General features: G+C 50.2%; 1 protein-coding gene across 3 annotated transcripts in view; it reads right to left on the bottom strand.

Moving 5' to 3' along the window:
- The window catches only part of PPARGC1B (PPARG coactivator 1 beta), a 115598-nt gene that overhangs the window by 31733 nt on the left and 56252 nt on the right, over positions 1 to 27613 (bottom strand). For 2 of the 3 annotated variants that reach the window (XR_002646909.3, XM_022590086.3), the window contains exon 2: positions 4661 to 4834. Coding sequence is in view for 2 of the 3 variants with exons in the window: in XM_022590086.3 (XP_022445794.3) it covers positions 4661 to 4834 (174 nt within the window). In the remaining variant the exon portion in view is untranslated. Of the gene's footprint in view, positions 1 to 3495; positions 3583 to 4660; positions 4835 to 27613 lie in introns of all 3 variants that reach the window. The other variant, XM_089909541.1, reaches the window with a different exon arrangement.

Raw genomic sequence — 27613 nt, 5'->3', positions numbered from 1 at the left:
GAAGTTCATTCGAAATACGCCTGTCGTGACGGCCTTTTGGCTGCATGAAATCTGTTCCAGGCCTTGCAGCCGGAGCAGCAGCTGAGTAATTCGAAGGGGGGACATGGGGAGAAGAGAAAAAATGTGTTTGTGATTTTGGAACAGAGCTAAGAATAAAAGAAAAGGTCAAAAGGTTCTGGCTGAGCCTGACCTGGGCCCTGGGGATGGGAGTCCAAGGGCAGATCCAGGCCCAATAACTCTGGTTCGGGAATGCAATCGGGCTCAAGTGGCAGCCTCTCATCCCCATCCTCAGGCCAGAATCCCAACCCTGTGTTCCCAGAGCAATCTGCCCAGCCTGATGGGGAGTTAAGATCTTGGGAGCTGGGGCTCAAGGACCACTCTTGGGGCTGACCGTGGCAGCAGCTCTGCCACTGACAGGGTGATCCTGGGCAAGTCATTTCCCTCTTCTAAGCCTTGCTGATTTCTGGTCAACGGGAAGACAGGATCCCTGGTTGGCTTCCCTCCAAAGGCTACTTGGAAGGCCAGTTTGGAGGCAGTGACACAAGGGCTCTGTGCAATGTTCCCGGGTCTAGCTCAGTGCCTGGGGCATGGGAGGCTCCAGGCAGATTTGCTGAATGGAAGAATGAGTGAACCAAACAATGAACTCTGACCACTGGGGAGAGACTGAGATTAGTGTCTCAAAAAACAGATTCTGGAGGGAAGTTATTCAGAAATGATGTCATCAGCACTGGATGGAATGAGGGTTCCCTCTTTCACAGGGAGAGAAGCATGGCCCAGAGATATTCTGAATTATCACAACTATCAGAGCTGGAAGGGACTTCAGGGATCACGTAGTGACCAGGGACGTCAAACATGTAGCCTGCGTGCTACTGTCCCCATCCCTACCCCCCACCCTGCCCTTCCACCTTTCTGACCACAACCCTCCAGGCAACACTGCCGATACGTCTCAGTTGGAACTCATGAGGAAGCCTATTTGCCATTCTTTTGGGGGTGGGGGGAATGAAGGTCCAGGAAAGAGACTTGCCAAGGTCACACAGCAAGGCAGGAGGGGCTGGGGAGGATGGTCAAGGACTTACTAGGTGCCAGGCATGGTGCTGAAAGGAATGCCAGATGGCAGAGACCCCAAGGAGCCCCAACAGGTTGAGTAAAAACAAAATGACTGACAGAAGGTCTCCCCGCTCTCTCCTCAGCCCTCCCTGGGCTGCTCCAGCTCTGGAACAGCCAGACAGGGTTGGGGGTCCTGACCCTGTCTGGGAAGAAAGTCCATTCGTGCTCTCGGCATCGTGCCATCAGCACCCTAGGACAATACATCACAGGGAGCCGCCCCTCTCCTCTTCCGGCCCGTTAGCTCAGCTCTCCCGGCTCCGCTTAGAAACAAAGTGCAAATTAATGGAGAGTTAATCAGCTGAGGAAGGGATATTAATAGACTTGCTCCACCCCCAACCTTCCTGAGCTCTCTTAGGCTGAAGGAAAAGGAACCTGCAAGAAACCTGAGGGAGAACGCTTCATTCCGGGTGCCTAGAGGAGCTTGAAGGAAGGACACAGGACAGAATTTAGGCTATCAGGGCCAGAAGAACACTCAGAAATCATCTACCGTTCCAGGGCTTAACTGGGGTGCAGGAAATCCCGGAAACCATCTTCCCTTCCTTTTTTCTGGGGGTGGGTCCACAGATGTCCTCAGGGTCTAACAGGACCCAGTGACTCTCTCCCTACAACAGAGTAAGAATCATTGATCTGATCCACGCTCGTTCCTCATTTCTCACCTGGGGAAACTTAGGCCCAACAGTGAGGAGCTACTAGCCCAAGGCCACGTGGCACACGGTGATAGAACCAAACACCTGCTTCCTCCAAAAATACTTACTAAGTTTAGCCTATTGTGACCCTGGCCCTAGGACTCTGGGCACACAGAAACAGAAGGCACTGTCCCTGCCCCCAAGCAGTTGTCAACTCTTGTAAGGGTGGCTGTTCTCCACTCTGTCTGTTTCCATAGTGATGGTACCACCTGACTTGTGAGAACACGGCTCTGACACAAGGCAGCATGGCTCTATGACTGCCACTGGTCAGATAAGGACGCTGTCCCAGTTAGCGGCAGAGGGGGTATTAGAACCTCTGGTCCCTGTATCCCAGCTCAAGGACTCTGGAATGGGTCGTGTCTGGTCCTTGGCAGGAAGGAAACTATTACAATCAGTTTCTTCATTCAACACATATGATTGAGTCTTTTCAATGCACAAGAGCCCCACAGAAGAACAAAACTCTGTTTGTCCTCAAGGAGCTCGAAGCCTGAAGGTCACAGGCATGCACGTACACAGGATGGGAGCCCAGAGAGGAAGTCACTGACCACCTGCCTTAGGAGGGGCTAACATGACAGCTGGGGGGTCAAAGGATTTATTCATATGATAAATATTTTTTAAGCCCCAAGAAAGTGCCGGGCTCCATGCAGAGCCCTGGGGATATAACAGTGCACAACGCTGTATCAGCCCCCAAGCTCAGGGGGTTTATGATGGGGGAGGGGGGCAGGGAGGAATCAGGCACTAATCACATAATCACCGCAGAGGCACACCAGTGTGTATGGGTGGAGCAGAGGTGGAGTGCGGGCCATGAAGGGGAGAGGGGCTGGGTGGGCAGAGTTCTGCCTCACTAACCATCTGTGAAGATTCTCCTGCCCTCCTTGCTGTGCTAAGAGCCCAAGGGCCATACCAAGGCTGACTTGTGTCTGAGACCATTTCATGCACATAGTAGGACCTTGGCAGGAGCTTACTAGTGGGTCTGGCCAGTCTCTGAGTAGGTGAGGCCTGTACAGTTTAGGTGGGGATGGTCTCCCCGCAGCATCTAAACCCCTCTCACTCATCAGCTCTCCATAACCTGGAAGCATTTCCTGGAAGTTGGCCCCCTCTGAGGGAGGAGGTAGCACAGCGTAGTTAACCCCATTGTTGTGAGAAAGAATGGACGTCCTGGGAAAGAGCCAGAATTAGAGCCCAGCCCTGCTGATCGTCATAGGGTTGGCAAAGAGGTTATACAACAGCGAGGGGTTTGGGGTCCTGTGTTAGAGTCTACACTCTGACCCTTCCTAACTGTATGGCCTTGGGCAAGTTACTTAACCTCTCTGAGCGTCACTTTCCTCACCTGTAAAATGGGTTACTAATAGTTTTTCTACCGACAGGTTAGAATAATCTTGGGAAAAATCCAGCTCCTTAACATGGCCCGGGAGAGCCTGCATGATCTGGCCCCTCCTAGCCCACCTCCACCCCCCAACTACTTCCTGGCACCTTCCCCTTAGCTACTGCTCCAGCCCTTCGGGTCCCAACACAGCGAGCTTTCCTGCTTCCCCACTCTGTGATCATCACTCATCATGTGGCTCCTCCTCCTCCTTCAGCCGAAGCATCTGCTCCTCGGAAAGGCCTTTCCTGACCACCCAGCCTTTAGATGCTCTTCTCATCCCAGGTTTATTCCTACTGTGCCCATGTCACAAGTGACCACTGTTGGTTTATGTATTACCTGATCTAGGGTCAGTCTTCCCTCTAGACCATAGAGTCCACTGTTGAACACAGTGTCTGACACATACAGGGAGCTCCATAAACATTTCTAGAAGGAATGATACAATCTGTCAGGAGTACTATTTGAGATGGTGCTCTTGGCACACTGACTTGGCACATGGTATGTTATTATTATTGTCGTCGCTATTGTTATTATTATATTGCCAGACATTATCATCACCATCATCCATCTGCCAGACAGACACAGGGTGCTATGGCTTCTTCCTCCAATCTTTATAGGGGAGCATATTTCAAGGAAAGAATAATGAGTCCAAACGTACCCATCACCCAGCTTCAACGTGGTCAATCACATTTCACTTATTACCTCCATGCCGTGCACCCACACCCACAAATGCAAATGCATGTAGGGATTGCTTTATTCTGATGCAAATCCCAGACATCACATTACCCCCTGTTTGAGGCCTTCTTAAAGGAAATGTGCCTCCAAAGCTGAGAACAGAGGCAGATGCATAGATATGCGCTGCGGTTCCTGGCACTGCCTCTTTTTAAAGAACCTCTAGGCTCCAACTGAAAAATGGAGATAACTATACTCCTGTGTGTGAGTTGTTGAGAAAATTAAGCGAGTTAATATACACAAACAGGGACAGTCCTGCCACAGAGAATGTGAGTCATTCCCATTATGGTGTCAGCATGGTTATAAAGCTCTGGCTCAGGAGGCAGGCAAACTGGGTTTAAATCTAGTTCAGCTACCGACGAGGTAAATCACCCTAGGCCCGTGACTAAACTTCTTCAAGCCTCAGTTTCCTCATCTGTAAAATGGGGGAATAATCTCACCTGCTTCACAGGGTGGGAATGAGAGTTCACTGTGGCCATACAGGGAAGGGAGGCCTTGGAACCCCCTCTGGCTCACAGAGGGACTCAGTTCTGACTGGGGGCATAGAGAGAGCAGCTCTTCCGAGCCCTCACTTCCCAGGGGTGATAACACAGCCTGGCAAGGGGGCAAGAGCTGCCCAAGATCAAGTGTAGACCCAGGACAAGAGACAGGGTCCCAAGAGCTTTGGTGGATGAGGAGACTTCTTTGCATGAGCAAGTGTAGAAGAAGATGGCTCAGGGCAGAGCCGGGCTTTTAGAGGGAGAGAGAGGCAGTGAGGTTCCGGAGGGCATACCTGAAAGAGCTCCGGATCGTTGGGGCTGTACTGGCTGGTTTCGGTCTCAGGGTTCTCCAGGCGCCACTGCAGCTCCTCAAAGCAGGTGGCCGAGTCGAAGTCGCTGGCGTCCAGCTGGGAGAGGTCTAGCTCTGGAAAGTCAGCGCAGAGCTGCTCCTCCCCAGACCCCCCGCCCTGAGGAGACAGGAAGGAAGAAGGCGGGTCAGAGCTGAGTTTGGTTAGACCCCAGCAGGGACCCTCTTACTCAGGATGCTGCCAGTCTGAACCTGTGGCTGCCTTTGTCCGAGGCCTGATTTTGCCAAGCGGCCAAGAAATGTAAAGCAGCATCCTCTTGCAACTGTCGAACCTACCATGAGCTAAGTCAGGCCCTGGCAGTACAAATCCCCCTTCCTGCTGCTCCGTCCCCACCTCCTCTGCACTCCTATACACCCCTCAAAGCCCTGCCCGCATAGCACCTCTATTCTCTTACCAGAAATATTTTGTTGAAAACTTTATTACAACCTATAAATAGAGATCTATTCCTTTATACAACTGCTTCCACCTGAAAGGGGATTTGCGGAAGGCAACAACCCCTCTATATGAATAATGAAACAACAAAAAGCAATAATAATGAGAGATGACATCATTGAATGATTGCTGTGTTTTGGAAGAACACTCACCCATGTTCCCAGGAATATTTGTAATGTCTAAAGTGTGGAAGACCACCCATCAGTAGACATTGTTAAGTAAAGCTATAATCACCTATATCATAAAACAGTGCTGTTGAAAAGAATGAGGCCGTTATGCATGTTCTCCATGGCATGTTAAATAAAATACTAAACTGCAGAATATCAGCAAGTAAGATATTACCCCACATGTGTGAAGAGAATGGGACAGACTCAAGCTACACACTTCTCACGATAATACGTATGAGAATACCGTGCCAGTACACAGGAAAAGGTCTACAAGGCCATAAACCCACCTGCCAGTGGTGGGTGGGGTAGAAGGGAGTCATGGAGGACCTGGTAACAGTACCGACCGAACTGATGCTTCTCAGAGGGTGGTCCCAGGACCGGCAGGGGCAGAACCACCTGGGAACCTATAAGAAATAATGCAGATTCTCAGGCCTAACCCCAGACCTGTGGACTCAGAAGGTGGTCACCTTCTCACCCTGGTCTCCCAAGTTTAACAGTTACCAACAGAAGGGCTGCCTTGCAGATTCAGAAACAGCCTGAGTGGGGAGGCTAACACAGAAAGAGGACACCACAGGCGCTGGGGTCTGGCAGACCTGAATCATAATCCCCATTCGCCAGCTGTGATGCCTTAGGCAAGTCCCTTCACCTCTCTGAAGCTCAACTGTCTCATCTGTAAGGTGGAACAACAACTGTCTCATACAGTTAATATTAAAGGAGGCAGTGCCGTAGCCTGGCTTGGTAAGTTGCTCAATAAATGGTAGCGAGCAGTAATGACAACAAATTTTTAAAAATAATGAGAACAACAGAGTTTCATGGCAGGCAAAGGAGGGTGGAACCTCTTTAGAGAACAGACAGGCTTGTGTGACACTTAAGAGAAATAGGTTTTATCCAGACCTTTTCCTTAATTGTTCCCACTTACTAGGCCTCATAAATTATGAATAAATGTATATTATTAGCTCAACTTGACACAGGAAAAAGGCTTTTATCCGAATTTGGGTCAAATGTCTTAATTGGCATTTTGCAAGAATCCTGCACACACAGGCAGCACCGGGGCTGGGTTCTCCCAAGCGGTCAGTCCCTGCTCTCAGGCCAGGCAGCACGGTGCCCAGAGAGTATGTCTCCAGGGACATCCCTGACCACACCTGCCCTCCATCTGCCCGGTCTTTCTCCAATCCACTTGTGTTCAACATCCATGAATATTAAGTCCTGAGTCACTCCAGTGAGGATTCTCAGCCCCCTCCTGGGGCTGCAAACCTCCCCCTGCCCAGTTGGACTATGGGGGTACAGTGGTCTTGCCTGTTCTAGACGGATGATTGGTTTGTTTCTAGTTTTTGGCTGTGATGAACAAGCCTACAGTACGTGTGTACAAGTCTTTGTGTGGACCTATGTTTTTATTTCTCTTGGGTGAATCTCTAGGAGTGGAATTGCTGGGTCATATGGTAAGCGTATGTGTGACTTGATTAAAAACTACAAAATTGGGCTTCCCTGGTGGCGCAGTGGTTGAGAGTCCGCCTGCCGATGCAGGGGACACGGGTTCGTGCCCCGGTCCGGGAAGATCCCACATGCCGCGGAGCGGCTAGGCCCGTGAGCCATGGCCGCTGAGCCTGCGCGTCCGGAGCCTGTGCTCTGCAACGGGAGAGGCCACAACAGTGAGAGGCCCGCGTACCGCAAAAAAAAAAACTACAAAATTGCTCTCCAAAGTGGTGGTGCCATTGCACACTCCCACTAGCCATATGAGTTTCTATTGTTCCACCAAGTTCCACAGTACTTGGTGTTGTTAGTATTTAAATTTGAGGCGTGCATGATAGCAGGGGCCTACAAGCATTTATTAAGTGCTACTGTGAGTCAGGCACTGTGATGTAAAAGACTCAGTTCTTTCCTTCATTTGTCGACATCTCAGTGGGGGAAGAAAACACATAAATATTTCATTACAGATGGTGCTAGTGCCACAAAAGAAACAAACCAGGTGCACTGATAGAGGACAAGAGAAGGAGGGGAATCTACTTAGACGGGGTGACAAAAGGCTTCCTGGAGGAGCTGACGTCTGGTTTGAGACCTGAAGGAGGAGCCAGGCAGTGGAAAATGTGGAGAAAAAGCTTCCAGGCAGAGAGGACCCAGCAAAGTCAAAGATCCAGGTGGGGACCAAGCCTAGAGAATGGGGTACTGACCAAAGGCCAGTGAGGCTGCAGCTCAGCCCTAGAGTAGGGGGAGGGAGAGGATGCCTTCAGAGAGGCGGGTGGAGGCCGGATCAGGTAGGGATTGAAGGGATTTGGGTTTTGCGCTAAGTGTGATGGGGGTGGGAAGCAGGCAGATGGGTTAGGCCGGTGTAGCATCCAGGAGAGGAGCAGGTGGTGGGGCTGGGAGGACAGCGCCGAGGCCCTGTGGAGCAGGAGGGAAGGCCAAAAGTAGACAGACAAGGATGCTAGGCAGCTAGGGCCTCCCTGGCCAGCAAAGCCCCAGCTATAAGCTCTCTGGGGAGCTCTCTCTATACGTTCTAGAACCAGCCCGTGCTAGTAACTCAGAGCAGCCACCTCTACAGGACTTGCTTTTTGAGTCTTAGAAACAGCTTTTAAATCAGAGTTCCAGAATTCCAGACCAGCCAGGAACCAGCAGCCCTGAGAGGTTGTCCATGCAAGTCTTTGTGGACAATTCGGGAGACCGATGCGCCTTCAAGAACTAGTTATGGATATGTGTGCACAGTGCATGTGCGTGCAAGGAATTTAGACTTAACTTCTAGCCCTTCACAGACACAGCTAAGAACTCCTGACCTGGTTGGTCTACCTACTTCACTTTGCACCTATGGAAACTGAGGCCCAAGGAGGATAATGGATTTGCTCAGGGTTATCCAATGAGCATCCTTCCCATGAAAGCCATGCCACCTCCTTTACAAAATGCCCATCAAGTGGCCATGACTACTGCACTTAATGATTAGCCAGAGCAGCTTGACATACTCAATGTGTACCCAGGGCATAAAAATAAAGAAACCTCGGGCTTCCCTGGTGGCGCAGTGGTTGAGAGTCCACCTGCTGATGCAGGGGACACGGGTTCGTGCCCCGGTCCGGGAAGATCCCACATGCCGCAGAGCGGCTAGACCCGTGAGCCATGGCTGCTGAGCCTGCGCTCCGCAACGGGAGAGGCCACAACAGTGAGAGGCCCGCGTACCGCAAAAAAAAAAAAAAAAAAAAAAAAACCTCAGCTTCAAGGCCTTGTCAATTACGGCTGAGGCCACTCTCCAGCTAAAAACCATTAAGCATTGCATTAATAGTGATTTCTCTGGCCCTCTCCATATTTAGAGAGGCTTTTGAAGCGGTGCCTCGGGTGACCCAGCTCTCTTTTGAAAGGTCTGACTTGAGGCCTTCCTGTTCTGTACTGGGCAGCCCCAGCAGGACCCACCCATGGAATGGGAGGTAGGGGGGTCACAGCACAGGCTAAGTCACTGCTATTACTGAGCACTTTCTATATGCCAAGGGCCACACTAAGTGTCTTATATACATCCTCTCAGCAGATTCTTGTAACGACGCTACAGGGCAGGGGTCACTGTCCCCATGTTACTAATCAGGAAACTCAGTCCAGTCACTTGTATTAGTTTGCCAGGGCTGTCGTAAAAGAGCACCACAGACAGTGTGGCTTAAACAACAGAAATATTTTTCCTCCCAGTTCTGGAGGCTAGAAGTCTGAGATCAAGATGCTGGCAGGGTTGGCTCCTTCTGAGGCCTCTCTGGTTGGCTAGTGGATGGCATCTTGTCCCTGTGTCTCTTCCCGTTCCTTTCCCTCTACATGTGCCTGTCTCTGTCCAAATTTCCCCTTAGATTAGGCCCACCCTAATGACCTCATTTTAACTTGATTGCCTCTGTAAAGACCCTATCTCCAAATAAGGTCGCATTCTGAGGTACTGGGGCTTAGGATGCCAAGATACCTTTGTATGGAGGACACAATTCAACCCATAGCACCCAGGGTCCCAGAAAGGTAAAGCTGAGATTCAAACCCCAGGTCTCCTGGCTCCCTAACAAAGCCTGTGCCATTGCCCGACATCCTGCTTCTGAACGTGAGAAGGAACGTTTAAGACCATTTATTCCCATTTATGGATGGGGAGATGGAGCTTTGGGAAAAGTCTGAGAAAGACCCAAGTCACAGGGCTAGTCTGTAGCTGAGCAGGGACAGGCCTGGGGCCACATGTGCTGCATTGTGCACCAGCCCCGCATGCACAGGCCCCTGTGGTCCCCACCACCAGTCTGCTCACACCCCTGACACGCTCGGGACACCCCCCTCTGGTTGCAGAACCTTCTGTATCCATTCCTCCAGGGACACCACACTGCTGATCTGAACGGGCTGTAGCTGCCCCAAGCCAGGGAGATAAAACGCCCCGGCAGTGGATTAATGGTGTTTCATCCAGATTCTAAGTTGCTTCACTGGAAGCCTGGGTATCTTGTCGCAGATCGATTCCCTGTTTAAGAAAGAACGCATCTTCAGGAAAAATTGGTGGCTCCGCTTTACTGACTACAATCAGCAAATCACCTAGCTTAGTGCCTGACCCAGAGCACATTCTCAGACTTACTGAGTGGAAGGAAGCAGGAGAGGGGGAGGGGGGGCTGCACTAACAGAACTTGGGTTCTGGGCCTGCCCGCACTCACTATGCATCCTTCAGTGGGTCACCTCCTCTCTCGGGTTCTCACTGCCCCCTCTGGAAAACAGACCATCAAACACAAAGACCCTATGGACCCCTCTTGCGCAAGCATTTGCAAGTACAATTCCGTACTGCACTTATCCAGTTTCTGTGATCCACATAGGCTTGGGGTAAGTATTTAGGTAGAATAAATAAATGAATTTACAGAGGGAGAGACAAAGACGCAGAGAGAAGGTCTGTATTGAAATGGAAGGAGGCCTAGAGAAGAAGGATAAAGGGCTAGGCCTGGCTTGGCTACTAACGTTAATCATTTGTGGTCAGGAACCTAACTTTTGCCGGCTTAGTTTCTATTGACAAAATGGGGATAATAAAAAAGAATCCTATCTCACGGTGTTCTTAGAAAGATAAAACATCACAGGTCAGGAGCCTGGCACATGTCAGACACCCCGTGAATGGTGGTCACTGATACAGCATTTATAGCTGACATTCAAGTGATGTTCACAGCTATGGTCTCACTGGTACCTTCCCAAGATGCGGGAAGTAGGCAGTGGTCAACGTCCCCACTTGACTGATGGGAAAGCAGGACATCTCAGAGGGTCAGTGCTTCATGACCCATCTGCTCAGTCCTAAACCCGCGGATGCCCTCAATCCTATGTTCCTTCAACCTCCACCAGCCCCCATTCCAGTGTTACCATCGCTCGTGGTTTCTCTTGGCGGGTGATCTTGCCCTAACAGTCAGACCACGCTGGCTCTCTCCAGGCCTGCCCTGGAGGGTGGGAGCAGGGCTCCCACCCAGGCCTCATACACTTCTTTACTGACATCTTGGATGCCCTAAGTACTGCCCTACAAAGCATCCTTCGCTGACAAGAAGTTGTATTTGATGGTCTGGGGCAAGTTTTCCCTTTAAATTACTGTTAGGAATGCCCAGACTGGCCTGGGCATGAGATCTGATAGGGTGGTAGGTACCTGGCACTGGGCTCACCTTTCCCGCCTCCCTAACTTGGCGGATACCAAACACGGCTCTACCTCCCACTGAGCCCCGAGCCTTCGCAACCCAGAGCCTTACCAGCCACTGCTGATTCATTAGACCCAGCCTGCTCTAGACCTATGACCCTGTACCTCTACTTGCCTTCTAGGAAGGAAGTGAAGTAAGTATTCATGATGTCCCCACAAAGCCATTTCATTATACAGATGTTTTCCTTTTTCTCCTCCTATGTCTGTTATTTGGCTGGCCTCCCACCCATTCCCCTTCCTAATGGTGGCAGCCCACTGATCTCCTTGGGGAAGTCATCCCTCCCCCGAATCCAGGCGGTCCAGGTAAGCACAGTCTGGCCAATTAAAGGGTCTCATCCAGTGACCACAGCAACTGGTTCACAGGGGTGGGTCAGAGTGAACACCAGGAATGTGCTGGAGCGTGTGGACAAGGGTGCTCAGCTGGTTGAATTTAATTCTGGAGATGCTGCGAGCCATCTTTGCTTCCACCTGGGAAAAGCCTGCCCAAGAATGAAGCCAGCACGGGGAATGCAGAGTCAAGAAGCAAAGAGAGGGCTTCCCTGGTGGCGCAGTGGTTGCGAGTCCGCCTGCCGATGCAGGGGACACGGGTTCGTGCCCCGGTCCGGGAAGATCCCACATGCCACGCAGTGGCTGGGCCCGTGAGCCATGGCCACTGAGCCTGTGAGTCTGGAGCCTGTGCTCCGCAACGGGAGGGGCCACAACAGTGAGAGGCACGTGTACAGCAAAAAAAAAAAAAAAAAAAAAAAAAAGAAGAAGCAAAGAGAGATGTATTCCGGATAAAAATAATTTAAACACTTGGATACAAATGTGCCTGAAGCCAGTCTATTTCCTGTACTCCACAATTATGTGAGTGAATAAGGTCCCTTTCCAGATTATGTACCTGCTGGAGTTTGTCACCTATCAATGAAAAAGTTATGACTGATTCATCTCTCTTACATCCAAAAAAAAAAAACCTAAGCTTTCCACTGTCTTCCAAATTAGTACAAAACTCCTGAAGATGCTTCCAGGAGAACAGTAGGAAGAGTAATTGATTTTTAGACCTCAAAGAAATACTACAGCATCCTCGTAAGACTCAGGAGTCACAGACACAAAATTAAGCTCCAGGAAGAATAAGTAGAAAACACAGGGGCTCTGAGCTCAGCCTAAAAGAACAAAACACCCTGAGCTTAAAGATAAATCAGACCATTGAAAGGATCTCCCGCCAAAACACTCAAGGCTAAGTGTCTCAGAACATCATGGAGGCCCTTTCCACGCAGGAGCATCTGGCCCCAGGCCTGCCGAGCAGAAACTCAGTGATGCTCAGCGCTTTTCAGCGGGGCCTCAAGCCCCAGCTACGCAGCTACCCGCTCAGGGCTTAGCGTAAGGTGATCTGACAGAAGGTCACCAGGCCTGGCAAGAGTGGGTCCTCCAGCCCAGAGAGCAAAATGGGTCCAGTGCTCAGAACTGGACTACAAGGCCAGGCCGGGAGGACGACCAGTTACCAGTGACCTTGGGAAGGCAGCTCTTCTTGGTAGGCGAGGCAATAGGATGGGGGAAGTGGGGTCCCTGATATTTCTAAGTGCCAATCGGCCCTGGGATATCCACCTCAGGACATGAGGGAGGACTCAACGTGGAGCCTGTCAAAGTCTTCAACATTTTGGGCAGTTTTCTGTTACTTGCCACCAAACCTAATCCTTACCAGGCCCTCTCAGGCCTTTGGTACAACAAACACTCCCCTAAGCAACCGCCCGGGTTAACCAACACTCTTCATCCCCTCCTGTAACAACACACATTACTAAGGCCCAAGGCGCCCCAGAGTCTCAGAGACAACCCTCCAGGTCATCTCCAGCAGCTGGGTTGTTTGTTCAATGTCATTTGTGTTTCTTCCCAAACCCATTTGTTACTATAATTACAAAGTTTTTTTTTTTTTTTTTTGGGAGGGGGGCTCACGCCGCCTGCAGCATCCTAGCTCTCCAACCAGAGATTGAACCCATGCCCCCTGCAGAGTCCTAACCACTGGACCACCAGGGAATTCCAATAATTACCAACTCTAATGAATGGTTCATCAACAGAAAATATGAGTATAAAAGAAGAGAATGCGACGGCAACTAAGTTGAAGGCTGTGGAAGGACTCAATAAAGTTGAGCTGTTTTTTTTAAAAAAAAAACATACAAAAACCCTGCTGTCAAATTATGTGTGGGTGAGCTAACAGTGAAAGATTAGGGAGGCACTGGCAAGAATCTGAAGGATTCTGCACTTAGATTGCTTGAGTCTAAATTCTTAATCCAACTGAGTGAATTCCCAATCTGGAAATAGGAGCCCTGGCAGCGTGGGTGTGGACCAGGCAGGAGAGAGCGCTTGGGATTTCAGCGTCGGCAGCACAAGCAGTCCTAGAGCAAAAGGCTGGCAATAATGAATGTGCATGCCATATGGCTTCATTAAACAACAACGTTAGGTATTACGTTTTATGATTTCGTACTCTCACTGACTTTTTCCGAGGAATTCCCCTCTCCAGCCCTCCACCCACCCCACCAACCCCCAGCTGTAGTTCCTGCTTGTCATCGGATAAGGTGGCTATTGGACATGGATTGCAGCTTGCATTGTATAGGAAATAAATCCTTACAGTGGACTCCCAGAAGACAGAACTGGGGCTTTTGGCACTGGAAGAGGCTGTGGAAATACTTCTAGAGATGACTCTCTTATTTTGCAGATAAGGACACTGAGGCAGACAGTCTCCTGGGACAGGTGTTATCTTGGGCATCTCCTTTCCTCCTCCCTGTTGCCTGCAAGCAGCCCCTTATCCAACAGAAATCCCTAAGGTCTCTCAGAGCTGTGCCTGGGCCAGGTTACCTGGGGTGGAGCAGCTCCTGGCTGTCTTGGCAGGTGGTGGGCACTGAGGTCTAAGAGGGCACCATTGGCGCCCCACACCCCTGCACCCCACTGTGGCTGCACAGATCCTGGCACCTGTCAGCCAACACAGGCTGCCCCTGGCCCAGGAAGGTGGTGCTTTCGTTTATTTTAAAACAGTAAAAGGGTGAAGTATATTCTGTGACACGAGTGAGCGAGAGTGAGTGAAGGTGTTTCAGGGGCAGTGTCGTCCGCACACTGTGTTCGCCTACAATTGCTGTCAATTTTATGCACTTGAATTCAAGGGCCTCTTCAATTCACAGGAGAGCGGCAGGAAAAGCGCTTTGTGAACTGCGAAGCGTGTGCAGGTATCCACCTGCTGTTAAGACTGGTTAACAGTCCCTTTCCATCTCCAGGGACCAGCCTCCCTCATGGAACTGCTGTGTGGCTTGAGTTTCCACCCTGGGGCCTCTGTGCTGGCAGTTCCCTCGGCCTGGGATGCCTCCTCTATCTTTCTTCTGCGCATGGCTGGTCCTTTCTTATCAGCCCCATCCCAGATTAAATGTCCCTCTGAGGTGAGCCTTGCTGACCACTGTATCCTAAAGTGGCTGCCCATCTCGCTCCCATCACCTGCTCTAAGTCCCTCAGTTAACACGTTTCACTTTCTGATATCCCCTCCCCCCTTTGCCGGTATTTTTTTTTAATTGTGGTGAAATACACATAATATAAAATCTTCCATTTTAACCATTTTTAATTAGGCAATTCAGTGGCAGTAAGTATATTCACACCGTTGTGCAACCATCACCAGCGTCCCTCCCTCTTCAGAGCTCTTCCCCCTTTTTCACTTATCTACTTGTGTATTGTCACCTCCCCCAGCTATGAGTTCCATGCGGGCAGAGGCGGTGTCTGTCTTTGTTCCCCGCTGTTTCCCAGCGCCTAGCACAATGCCCAACATATAGTAGCTGCTCAATAAACAAAATGAGATCCATGTGGAAGTGTCCTGTAAACTGGAAAGGGTGGTACACAAGAGCAAGAGACTGCAACATGGACATTTTCTCCGTACAGTCCCAAGACAAGGCCAAATTCCCTGGCAGCCTCAGTTATTCGACAACGATTTTGAGTTTTTGTCCAACTCTGTGGGGGCAAAAGCGTCGAGAGCTCCTTTTCTTTCCTGGTTCCAGGCCCCTCTGAGAGGTCAAGAATGAAGATATACGATCACACAAACCACCTGACATTGACACTCACCATTTCAACACATCAGCTCTACCCAGAGCAACATTTTATTAGTCGCTGAAGGGCAGGCACAAAAATAGACTGCAGGGATCAAATGCCACCCTCTACAGTGGTTGAAAGGCTCTGGCATATGACGACTTGAGGCCTGGGGACCCTGGGAGGGGGGTCCTCTGTCACAGGAGTGCACAGACATTGGAAGCTAGAATCAGGGCTGGGATTAGGCTGAGGTGAGGGTACCAGCCTTGGGCACCAAAAAATTCAGCAATCAAGACAGATCATATTTAATGCAATATTGTGAAAACAATCAAAATTAATGCCCCCTAAAAATCCATGATGAGCAACATATCAAAATTCTAAATAAAGACAAGGTCAGTGGTACTGATTTTTCCTTTTGCTTCAGGTGACTACTTGGCTCTGCATGGCACTCTTCCCTCCTTTATTTAAAGATGTGGTGAGTTCAAAATGGATACTTTGGCATTGACTATCAACATATTAACTATTACAACATATACAAATGTTGCATTAAAATATGATTTATCTTGATGACTGAGCTTGTTGGCATCTCCTTAAATTTTGTGTCTGAACCAAATGTCTCCTTTGCCTCACCCTAATCCCCACCTGGGTGGAATGAGGGTGAAAGAGTTACTGTATGTTCAGGTGACTGAAATGAGATCAGATCCTGTCCTACACCCCTTCTCCCTGGGGCCTCAGTTTCCACATCTCTACAATGGAGCACACGACCCTAGGGTAGCTGTGGAACTGTCCCAGTCTTGTCCAGTGAGGCATTTGGGATGGGAAAGTAGGAAAACTCTAAAGTGCTGGCTGTATGTGAGGAACTGTTATTACATTTTTATCAAAGGTAGTAAATGGTCCATCACAATGGTAAGTAGCATTCAGCTTTGAGATGAGTTGCAACACACTTGCCTGATTTATAATGAAAGGAGTGAAGTTTGCTAAATGATTAGGTTTTACTTTAAGAAAAGAGATTAGAGCTGATTCACGGTTCTGTCAGCAAGTAGGATCTCCCCTCCCATTCCAATGCCTTTACTGAACAGGAAGGAAGGCAGAAGGCTACAGCTAGCCCTGGGAAAGCACCCATTTCACGCAGCTGAATGGGGGGACCCCAACTCCCTAATCATGCTGCGGGATCATAACCTAACAGGCGCTTTCCTTTCCCCGTCTCATTTTGCGGGGTTCCCTCAAAATCAGAATATGCCCAAGGGGCAGGGCAAGAGGGACTGGCACGTGTCAGCCAACCTCAGGTGTGAGACGCATGAAGAAATGCCTGGGAATAGATAGTGGTGACGTTTGTACAAAATCATGAATGTACTTAATGCCACTAAATTGTACACTATAAAATGGCCAATTTTATGTTATGTATATTTTACCACAAAAAAATAAAAATAAATTTTAAAAGTCCCGGAGTCCTAAAATAAAGTGCCCGGCACACTCCTTCTGGAGGTGTTCTCCAGGGTCCTACGGTCTCCATGTTCTTTGGTTCTATTTATGTGTCTCTTGCTGTGGCTGGCAGGAGACACGGGGGCGGGAGCTGGGCCAGGGCTCAGCTGAGAAGCCCTTTTGCCTGTTAAACACTGTTATAAATAACGCAGAAAGAGGCAGAAAGAGGGTCCTGGCATGAGAGTGAAGGTCAGGCAGCCCCTTCATGGCATTTGAGGAAATGTCACGCCCATCGGGCCAGCAAGGTGCCGGCTCACATCTCCAGCCCCACGCTGCCCAGGGCTGACGGCAGTCGTGCCGGGGAGCCCGTGGAGCATCACTCCCACTCAGGAAGGGCAGCCCCAAGGTGGCCGGCTCCCGGGGGTTCGAGCAGAGAGGGGACCACGGGGTGGATGGAGGAGCAGAGGGTAGCTGAGAAACCCCCAGCCCAGTGGGCAGGGGCTAAAGTCAGCTTCCCAAGGACCCAGGCCAGGGCTCAGCCACCAGCACACCAGCCTCGGCTTGTCAGCCAGTACACACAACCCGCCGAGGGAGAGATGACTCAGCAACGCTCAACCCACAACTGCCCCCGCTGGGGCCGCTGCACAGCGTGGGAGCTGGGAGGGGCCTCACGGCCCATCTGGTCCTGTGGTTCCCGTGCTGGGCTCCCTGGGGAACCCCCTGCACGCTCTCCACCCCCGCAGCCCACCAGCACCCTGGGCTTTGAAGTGGGAGGGGTTATGAGGGAGTTCATTAATTAGGTTTTCCATTTTTATTAACTAAAAACCATACAGTGGCAACCCATCCTACTCCTATTTAACCTGAGTGAATTCAACATTATAAGCCTGGCAAAAACCAAATTTCTGTTTCTTTCTTAAATGTTAGAAATACGATGACATTCTATTTTGCACGGAATTCTATATTTTCCCATACCCACACACTCTTACCTATTGTTCATACACGCTATTTCATCAGCAATTTAAGGGCTCTACGGACTTCATTTGAATCCTCAGAGGAAGAAGCCACTTCCCAAGTAAGTGGTATCCACCACTCAGAGCCCAGCAATGTGGGTATTTCCCCATTTTACAGATGAAGAAGCTGAGACGCAGTGAGGTAACGTGATGTTGCTAAGCAGAATATGAATGTTTGAGAGTCTTTATGGGCTCAGCAAGCCCAGGTAACAACGTGTGTAGACCACGGAAGAGAGAGCCGAAGCTGGGTCTCGTCCACCATCCCCAGGATGTTGGAGGCGTAGCTGAGACTAGGGGCCGTCGCTCACTCGCCTGCTTACAAGCCTTGACTTGTCACTGCCCTTGACAAAACCCCAAAGTCCTCACCGGGCCTGTGAGGCCTGGCGCGGCCTGGCGCGGCCTGGGCCTGCCGCCTCTCCTACCATTTCCTGGGCCCTCCCATCCTCCCAACGCTGCAGACACAGCAGCCTTCTTCTCCTGGAACAAAACTCTCTCGGCTTGGGGTCTCCACCTGGGACACTTCCTGCCTGGTCCTAGGCCACTTATCCAGCACTGGGTCTCAGTGAGAGAGGCCTTCCCCAACACTCAACCCCCTGAACACTATGGGTTATGTCCCCATGTGTTATCCACAGCATGAACCCAGGGACTGTCTGTCTCCCCTCCAGAATACCAGCTGCATGACAGCAGTGGTCCAGACTTGTCCTCTGTTGAATCCCAGTGCCTGGAACAGTGTCTGGCACAGAGTAGGTGCTCACTAAATCTTTGTGGGATGAGTGGAGGTGGGCCGGGGGAGTAGAGCTCCGGTTTCCCAGTTCAGTTTAGGCATCTCTGCGTCACACTGCTGTGAGGCTTGCAAGCTCTCCCTCTCACGCACCCGCCTTTTCTGGGGGGGGGGGGGGTGGCGGGCCGCGGGGGTGTGTCCTTCTGCATCCATTTATTCCCTTAAGGAAATAAATTTCACAGTGGTCAGATGATGAGAAACCCAGACCCATGGGCTCCCAGATGAAGCTGGTGGGAAACAGATTCTCTCTGGCCCCAGCAGGCCCTCCCTGGTCATGTGGTCAGTGAGGGCCCACTCACTCACGCCCCCCATGCCTGAGGCACTGGCTCCCTCCAGCCACAGTGAACCTGCCTCATGTAGAAGTATGTTCACTGGACATGTAAAGCGAATTTGTGTCAAACAAATCATATCTTTCCATTCCCTTCTTCTTAAGTAACAGGGAGGTGGCCCACAGGGTGATATTGCCACTGGCTCCTCAACCAAAGCCAGGGCCCTAACAGTGGAATAGCAGGCATCTGAGCTAGGAAATGGACACCATCTGACGATGCTTGGGTATCACCCCAGCTTGCAGAGAAACAGGCAGGAAGTGGGGAGCTCTCCAGGAGAGAACAGTGAGATCTTTCAGGGAGTGAAGTTCCCATCACCCCTGCACGTAAGTGCCACCTGAACCGACATCTCCGACCTACTAGGTTCCTTCCACCCTGCCAGGATTAGGAATCCTGGGGCTCATAAAAATCTTTTATGCCTGTAAACTAGACCTTCTCCCATTTGATCCTCACAACTGGGCAGAGGTTAAGCCATTTTTCTGATGGGGGAGCTGAGGTTCATAGGGGGGAAGTAACTTGCCTAAAGTCACTAAGCGAGTTAAAGAGAGGAACAGGACTAAATCTCCCAGACCTCTGACTCAGTTGAAGCAAAAATATCACTGATTAGGAGGCACAACCTTGAACTCTCTGCACTACTGGCAGTGGGGAACTTGGACGAGTCCCTCTACTTCTCTGAGCCTCAGTTTCCCTATATTCCCAAACTGGGCAGGCTTGGAGACCAGTCAGCTGGGGCTTCAGGACATGCAGGGTCAGCCTGTGACATCCTGGGCATGGTAGCAAACCCTCAGGTGCCCCATCCCTCAGCAATCCCTAACAAGGGGGAAAGATGGTGGAGATGGAGATGATGATCACCGAGGGACACGTCACATGGTGTGTGTCTGCAATGGAGTCATGGGAGGACATGTGGGAGATCTGCTAGCCCCTCACTCTGCCACTCAAAGAGCGGTCCACAGACCAGCCGCATCAGCCGGGCCTGGAGCTTGTTCCATTCTGCAGAATCTCAGGCTGAATCTTCCTGAATCAGAATCTGCCCTTTAATAAGATCCCTAGGTGATTCGTAGGCACATTAAAGTTTGGGGAACAAAAAATTTTAAATCAGAAGACCAATTGTAACATGTGAGCTTTGGTTCAGCACCTAGATCCTTCAAGCCCCAGCGTCTGCATCTGTAGAGTAAAGATAATAATGTGTACACTTCACGGGACTGCTGTGAGCGTTACGTAAGATCACACATGCCAACAGTCCAGCCCAGTGCCCGGCAGGTAACAGCTGCCCAGATTGCTAGTTTCTTTCCTTCCTGAAAGGCCAGAAGGAAGAAGGCCTCTGCTTCCATTCCAAGTCCTGCCTGTACATCTGGGAGGCAAGGAAAAGACCCCCATGGGGCAGCAACAGATGGGGACGGGGTGGGAGCAAAGGGAAAGGAGGAGAGCAGAGGAAATAAAGAAGCAAAAGAGAGACAAGCAGCAGAGATCATCTGAATCCCCAAGAGGCAGATGAACATGTGAAACCCCGAGACACAGCCGTTTCAGCTCATGTCAGAAGCCAAAGGGCTGAGGATGGAGGAGCAAGGGCCACTGGGCTGTGTCCCCACAGGTCACACACTGCCTTTCCAGCCCAGCTCTGAAACAGTTCTTGTGGCCAGGGTGGACACAGCGCCAAGGGTCACTGGAGCAACCAGACAGAAGCTGGGGGCTCAGGCTGAGCCCTGAGAAGGGTCAAACTTGGCTGGAGGACACCAATCCAAGGGACTGTCAACCCAGAGGAGCTGGACAATGGGGGGCTGAGCTGTGTGATTTAACCTCTCTGGGCCTCAGTAAAATGGGAGATAGTAATAATAGCCTTAGGGTTCTTAACGAGGATTTAATGAGAAGAGCTTGCATTGTGTCTGGTGCAAAGTAAGTGCTCAAAACATAACGGCCATTCCTGAGATTATTACACAGGAGACCTGAAGCAACTGCTGGAATAGAAGCAGCCCTCTGGGCTTCTCAAACTTCCTCTACACTCAGTCACTGCGTTAACCCCTTCAAGCTCAGACTGACCCAGTCCACAACACCGTCAACTCACAATTTATTGGCAGCCACGGCTTCCTGCTTTCACACCAGCCCCCTCCAGGCTGCTGGACACAGCACAGCCATAGCCAAGTTCTCAAGATGCAGATCTGACACTACTGGACCCTGTTTAAAATCCTGCTTGCCCCCAATTCCTCCCAGATAAAGAGCAAAACCCTTCAGGAGGCCTGTAATGTTCTGCGTGATCTGGCTTCTGTCTACCTATCCGGAATCATTTCTTAGCATTTACCCACCATCTCCCCAACTTTAAGCCCCACTGGCCTTCTCTCCACCCCTGGCACTTGCCAGGATCTCTTCCCCCATAGGACCTTTGCATGTGCTGTTCCCTCTGCCTGGAACATCATCCCACACATAGATCCTTTGTCCAGTTATCTCGTACCGTACCCTTCACTCTTTACCTCCTCGAGCTTTCCTTGAGCCATGCAGACCACACAAGGAGCCTGGTTGTACCTTCTGTAGGTCCTGAGCCTTCCTTCAGAGCTTATCACAGTTGGTAATTTATTTGCATGGGCATGTATTAGTGCTCACCAATGTATCCCTGGCACCTGGCACATAGTAAGTGCTTAATAAACAAGGAGAGTAAGTGAATAACCTCATTCTCTGGCAACCATCTCACCCACCTATCCAAGTCCCACCTTCCCTCTCACCTCATCCCCTAGGCCCTAACTCTCCATATTACACACAGGACAAACCCCAGTGCTCCCTGATCCTCAACCTCCATCCCTGACTTGCAGGACTGGTGCCAGAGATCCAAACGTTTCTAGATCTGATTTTCTTGAAAGCAGCTTTGGGCTATGGCCAGGGGAGGCGTGCGCTGCTGGCCTCGGCAGTAAACACTGATGAAGCTGTCTGGACCAGCTGAGCTGAGATCAGGAAATGCCAAGATTTAAAAGCATCCGGAACCCATTTATTTATTGTTGTTCTTGCACTTCCAGGCTATTTTAAGCTTCAGATCAATCAGATCCTCTCTCCAAATATCGCTCCAGAATCAGCCAACGTGCACCTGGCCCTACCTGTCAGGGCCCCATCTGACACACGACCTCAACGACAGCAAAAACAGGTAGCTGTTCTTGTTTACTGGGTGCCTCTGTGAGTGGTAAGTGAAAGTCGCAAACAGTCTCAAAGGGAGGTAGTATTAGCTCCATTGGGAAGATGGGGAAATTGAAACTCAGAGAGGTGAAGAAAGTGGCCCAGGGTCACACAGCTAGTAAATGCCGGAACCGGGATTCGACCCCAGATCTTCCAAATCCAAAGGTCAGCCTGGGCTCCTAACTGCTCAGCAATACTGCTTCCCTCATTCCCCTGCCAAAGCTCTTCCTACATACTGAGGGGTTTCTCATCTTGCCCCTGCCCTTTCAGCCACCTGCAAGGACCATCAGTGTTCTTACGCTATGAGTCAGAGCCACCCACCCCCATGTGCGTTGCTATGGGAAGGTCGCCAAGCTGGGCTGTTAAAAGGGGAAGGTAACGTTACATCATCATGTTTGTATTTTTTTTGAAATGATGGATGGATGGAAAGATGGAGAGATGGTTCATATATTCATAGATTATTGCTAGAAGGACACAAATGAAAGTATCAAGGGTTTGGGGGAGTAAAGAATAAGGAGTTGATTGGGGATAAGGGGTATCAGAGAATATTTACTTTCAATTTTATGTCCTTCTTAAGGTTTTTATTTTTCTTTACTCATGCTTCAACCAATCCTTCAAAGGCCAATTCAGAGGCCGCCTCCCCCATGGAGCCTACCCTGATTGCCTCCACCTGTCCCTCCTCTGCATCCCTACCACATTCTGCCTGCATCTCTCAGGGCCCTTAGGCCACTGAGCCTGCGTACTCAGTGTGCACATACCCACAGGAGTCCCCAGCCAGGCAGGAGCTCCAGGGCCTGGATCGGTGTCATGAGCTTCTGAGGTCTCCCCCAACACTGAGCCTCTGCTGAGGCGGGGGAGTGGAGAGGCCTGGTGAATGAATAACTATTTTGCTTTCTATCTTGGTCCACGGCCTCCTGAAGCCAAGGAAGTTAGAAACTCTAAAATGGAGCTTGGGGGTAGGGAAGAGAAAAGGAAAGCAGAGAATCAGAGGGTAAATTCAGCTCCCGGAAACCTGCCCAGCGCGCATCCCTGGGAAATGACTCAAGCACAGCTTATGCCAGCAGACAGTCCATCTGGGCCCTGAGGTCACCAAACCTCATCAAGGTCCTGCTTATCAAATATAGAGGCACACGAAATAAAGCCACCAATCTGGAGCTGGGGCTCTGAGGAAGGGACAGAGGCAGTGATGAGAGGCAGGGAATCTGTCCCCCATTCCCCACCCCTGACTGATCACCCAGGAAGCTCTGGGCTGTGGCTGAGGCTGGACCTCTAGGTCAGACTTGGCTCTTCACCTTGACAGGAGCTTTGGTGATGGTCCCACCTCACCTCCCACGCAGCAAGGGGGTTCCCTGCCCTCCTCAGCACCCACCCCTGCCTGAGGACCAAGGAGAACTTGGTAACCTTTGGCCCATGATAATCACAAGCTTTGTTGAGCCTCTATTTTGCGCTATACACTTTACAACCATCTCATTGATCCTGTCCAACCAAATTGACGGGCGGATACTGTCCAGTCCGTTTTACAGATGAGGAAACTGAGTCCCAGGGATGTAAGTAATGTGCCTGAGATCACACTGCCAAGTTAAGTGATACTGAAACTAGACCAAGGCTGCAGCAGGGGAAGAACCAGAACCAGAACTCCACTGGCTGGAGCGATGGGACCACAGCCACCCAGTGATGAGAGGCCTCAGTTTTCTCATTTTCTCAGGGGCTGTCAGGCTATATGGCAGCATAAGAATCACTGAGCTAAGGCCATGCTTCCCTGTCTCTGATCACATACCCACTGGGGGTGCAGCGGTGGGCTGAGAAATACTCAAAGGCATAGGCCAGGCATGGTGCCTCTTCTCAGAACTCTATTTCCCTCTTAAGATCTGGCATAATAGAAAGTTAAATCATTTCACTGGTAAGGGAAACTTTCTTCCAGTATAAAAAACAAGGGTATGCTAGGGACTAGAATGTAAAAGTTGCATTAATTTTTTCGTATAAAATAAGAACGATTTTTGTGCCATGGATTCTGTTTAAACTGGCTGTAGGTTTAGCTGACAGGGCTACTTTGGAGGCAGCGACAGGATTGTTAAGAACTGACTGTGGGGAATAAAGATGCAGACGTAGAGAATGGACTTGAGGACACAGGGAGGGGGAAGGGTAAGCTGGGACGAAGTGAGAGAGTGTCATGGACATATATACACTACCAAATGTAAAATAGATAGCTAGTGGGAAGCAGCTGCATAGCACAGGGAGATCAGCTTTGTGACCACCTAGAGCGGTGGAATAGGGAGGGTGGGAGGGAGATGCAAGAGGGAGGGGATATGGGGATATATGTATATGTATAGCTGATTCACTTTGTTATAAAGCAGAAACTAACACACCATTGTAAAGCAATTATACTCCAATAAAGATGTTAAAAAAAAAAAAAAGAACTGACTGTGGGATCAAAAAGATCTGCATTAATTTGGGCTCAGCCACTCAAACAGCTGTGTGACCCTGGCCAAGATACTCGACCTCTCTGAGCCTTAGCTTGTAAAATGGGAATAAGATCATGCTTATAAAGCAGGAGTCCTTAACCTTTTTTGAGTCATGGGTCCCACTGGCAATCTAGTGAAGCCTATAAACTTCTCAGAATGTTTATTAATGCGTAAAATAAAACATAGGATTATTAAGGAAACCAACAATATCAAAATACATTTATACAATATTAAAAAGAGTAAATTTGTTACAGTAATATAACATGCTTCCTTATTACGATACTAAATAATAAGATCTAGTAGCAAGTGTAACAGTCACCAGTAATTTCAGAGTAGTGATGAGTATAAATATTTTTAGATATCTGAAACGACCGTAATGTGATATGAAAATATCTGTGATTTCCACTGGTGACAAAGTCACAGGTACCACTAATACTTTTACAGTTTGTCGCCTACATTCACAACAGGAGGAAATGCTAAATTTCACTTGGAGGTTAGCAAAAATAAAGATGTCATTTTTTTTTCCGTCCAAGTTCACAGACCTCTGAATTCTATCACCTGGGGTTTAAGCAGCTCAGTTGTAAGGCAATCTACACAGTGTCTGGCATGCTCTGTAAATGTTCTTTAGGGTAGCTGGTTTGAGCTATGCCAGACTCTGCCCCCCAGACACAACAGGGCCCAAGGTTCCGCCTGCGTGCCATTAGGAGTCCTCTAGGGGAGGGGTTTGAGCAGCCCTGCGCCCATCAGGGGCTCAGGGAGGGATGTGGGTTATGCAAAGCTGTTAGGTGAGTGAGGGAAGCTCTTAAATTTAATCCAGAAGCTTAGGGTTGGAAGAGGGTTAAGCCCCAGCTAGATGTGCACTCAGGCTGTCTCAGCTCAGAACAAGCCGTGTCCTTCCGCGCATTAGCTGCGTCCTCGACCACTCTGCAAAGGAGCTCTTTCAAATCCTGCCTCCTTGACATCTCCACTGTGTGGTTTATTGGCATCTCAACCTTATGTCCAAATGGAATTCTATTTGCACGCAAGCCAGTTTCTCTTCAGTTTTCCCAATGTCAATAAATGGCAAACCCTTCACCCAGCTGCTCAGAAGAAAACTTGGGTTTCCTCTTGCCCTCACCCCCACATTCAATCCATCAGCCAGTCCTGTCCACTCCCTCTCCAAAATACAGTACTCTTCTCTCCATCTCTGCTGTCACCACACTAGCCCATACTATCACCACCTCCTACCTAGACTTTTACAGTGCTGCCTAACAGGACTCCACTTCCATACTTGCCCAGCCCACCCCAAGTTCATCCTCCACATAGTAGCCCAAATAATCTTCAAAAACTGTAAATCAGATCATGTCACTCAGTCCCTACTCAAAACACTCCAAAGATTCTCCTACTGCACTTAGAATGAAATCCAAACATCCATGGCTTAGAAGGCCCTTACCTATGTTGCCAGCATCCTCTCTGGCTACTTCGTGCCTTGCTCACCATGCCCCCCAGCATCCTGGCATTCTTTACATCAGAGCTCAAACCAGTCACTGCCCCAGGGCCTTTGCACAAGCCATTTTTTGCATGGCTGGCTCCTTCCTGACACTTAAACCAAATGCCACCTCTTCAGAGAGGCCTTCCCCGACCACTCACTATAAAGTGGCCACCCTTCCCCACTCTGGCACACTCTCCATCACATGGCTGCATCCAACTTCTTCATGACCCACATCACTGTCTGAAATAAACGTGATCATTCTGTTGATGTGTTTGTTATCTGTCCACCCCCACTTGAACGGAAGCTCCTGATTGCTGGGGACTAGTCTGTGTTGCTTCCTACTCTATGTTGGCACTCTTCAGATTTTACTGAGCGAGCTTATTTTGTACGCGAAAATGGGCTGGGCTCTGGACAGGCACTTGACATGCAGTCCTTACAGCTGCTATTCTTTCCCTTTTACAGAAGAGGCAACTGAGGAGGCCCAATGAGGTTCCCCAGCTGGTTGAGTACTGTCTAACCCCAAAGCCAGATTCTTTATCACTGCATCATACTCTTTAAAAAAAATTACCCCTTCACCCACCCCCATCCTCTCCAAAAGTCATCCCCAAAGAGAAGACAAGGAAAGATGCAGAGGTACAGGGCTGAAGCGATGGCATCCCAGGCCTCATGATGCTGTGACCTCATCCCGCTCAGAGGCTGTTCCCCTGCTGGACCGCTCTGCCCACGGAAGCTAGCTGGCAGGGATCCACACCTGGACTCACATTTGCCTGCAGCACCCTGGAAGCTCCCCATGGCTCCTTTCTCCTCAACTGCCTTTTCTGGGCCTCTAATCTCCAGATCAGGTTTCCAGAGCTGGGGAGTGTCCTCTGCTTAGGAAATTCTCCAGTCAACACTGGGGGGAAGGGGGAGACCTACCTGAGAGGCTGGAGATCTGGAAGCCAGAACCACAGAACCCCAGATAGGAAAAGACCTTGACAGCCATTCAGTCCAACCCTCCTCCTTATGCTTTAACCAAGCAATAGCTGCAAGTACCTCATGGGATAGGTTCCCTTTTAGCTCCATTTCACAGATGAGGAAACTTGAGGCCCAGAGAGGTTTGCTAACTTCCCTTGGAGACACCCAGCTAAATAAGTCATTGAGCTGGGATGGGAACCCAGAAAATCTGACTCCCTAAGCCGGGACATTTAACCTCCGTGCTAGAATAAGAACAAAACCCTTTTTGTTTCAGAGCCCTGCCAAGGGAGGCACAGGTGCCAGAATTACAAAACAACAGAGTGAAAGGGGCCCTTAGATAGACCTGGCTCTAACTCTCCTATTTTCCAGGGGAGGAAACTGAGGTTCAGAGTGGGAAAGTCTCTGACTGCCCCTCTGATTACATCAAGCTGCCCCTGGCGAACTACGCGTGGCCCCGACACCAGGCAGGGTGCACAGGTGGCACGCATGGGGGCGGGGGGGGGGTACAGTGACCCCTACGAAGGACCCACTCCAGGAGCGAAGGACCCACTCCGGGAGCGCGCTCCCCTGGAGCCCGCATTCCAATCTGGTTACAGCAGGAAGGGCAGGTGCTCGGCAGACAATGCGCCGTCCTCCATCCGTGGCGGGCAGGAGGCAGCTGCTGTGCGGGAGCTTGCCTTAAACAGAACTCCCTGTTTCCATTTTAGCCCTGTTGCCATGGGATGGGTCTGGCTGGGACAACAGCCTCCTTATATAGGGCAAAGCAGAAATCCTTGCCCCCCTTCTCCTAACACAAAGGCAATGGACACAAAAAAAGACAAAATAAGCAACTGCTCTTTAGAGGCAAACACATCTCTTTGCCACTTTACTGCTCAGAGAATTTTGCTTGTGTGTGTGTGTGTGTGTGTGTGTGTGTGTGCGCGCGCGCGCGCGCGCGCGTGCACGCACATGCACGCGTGAGCACGCATGCAAGCCACAAAACAGCAAATCGGAACAAAGTGCTCTGGCCTGGGTTTGACACTGA

This window comes from Delphinapterus leucas, chromosome 3 (assembly GCF_059928025.1).
Source record: "Delphinapterus leucas isolate spDelLeu-1000000601 "Yukka" chromosome 3, BTC_Dleu_Yukka2, whole genome shotgun sequence".
Taxonomy (NCBI): domain Eukaryota; kingdom Metazoa; phylum Chordata; class Mammalia; order Artiodactyla; family Monodontidae; genus Delphinapterus; species Delphinapterus leucas.
Note: the sequence above shows the minus strand (reverse complement) of the source record. Positions and strands in the feature narration are given on the sequence as shown.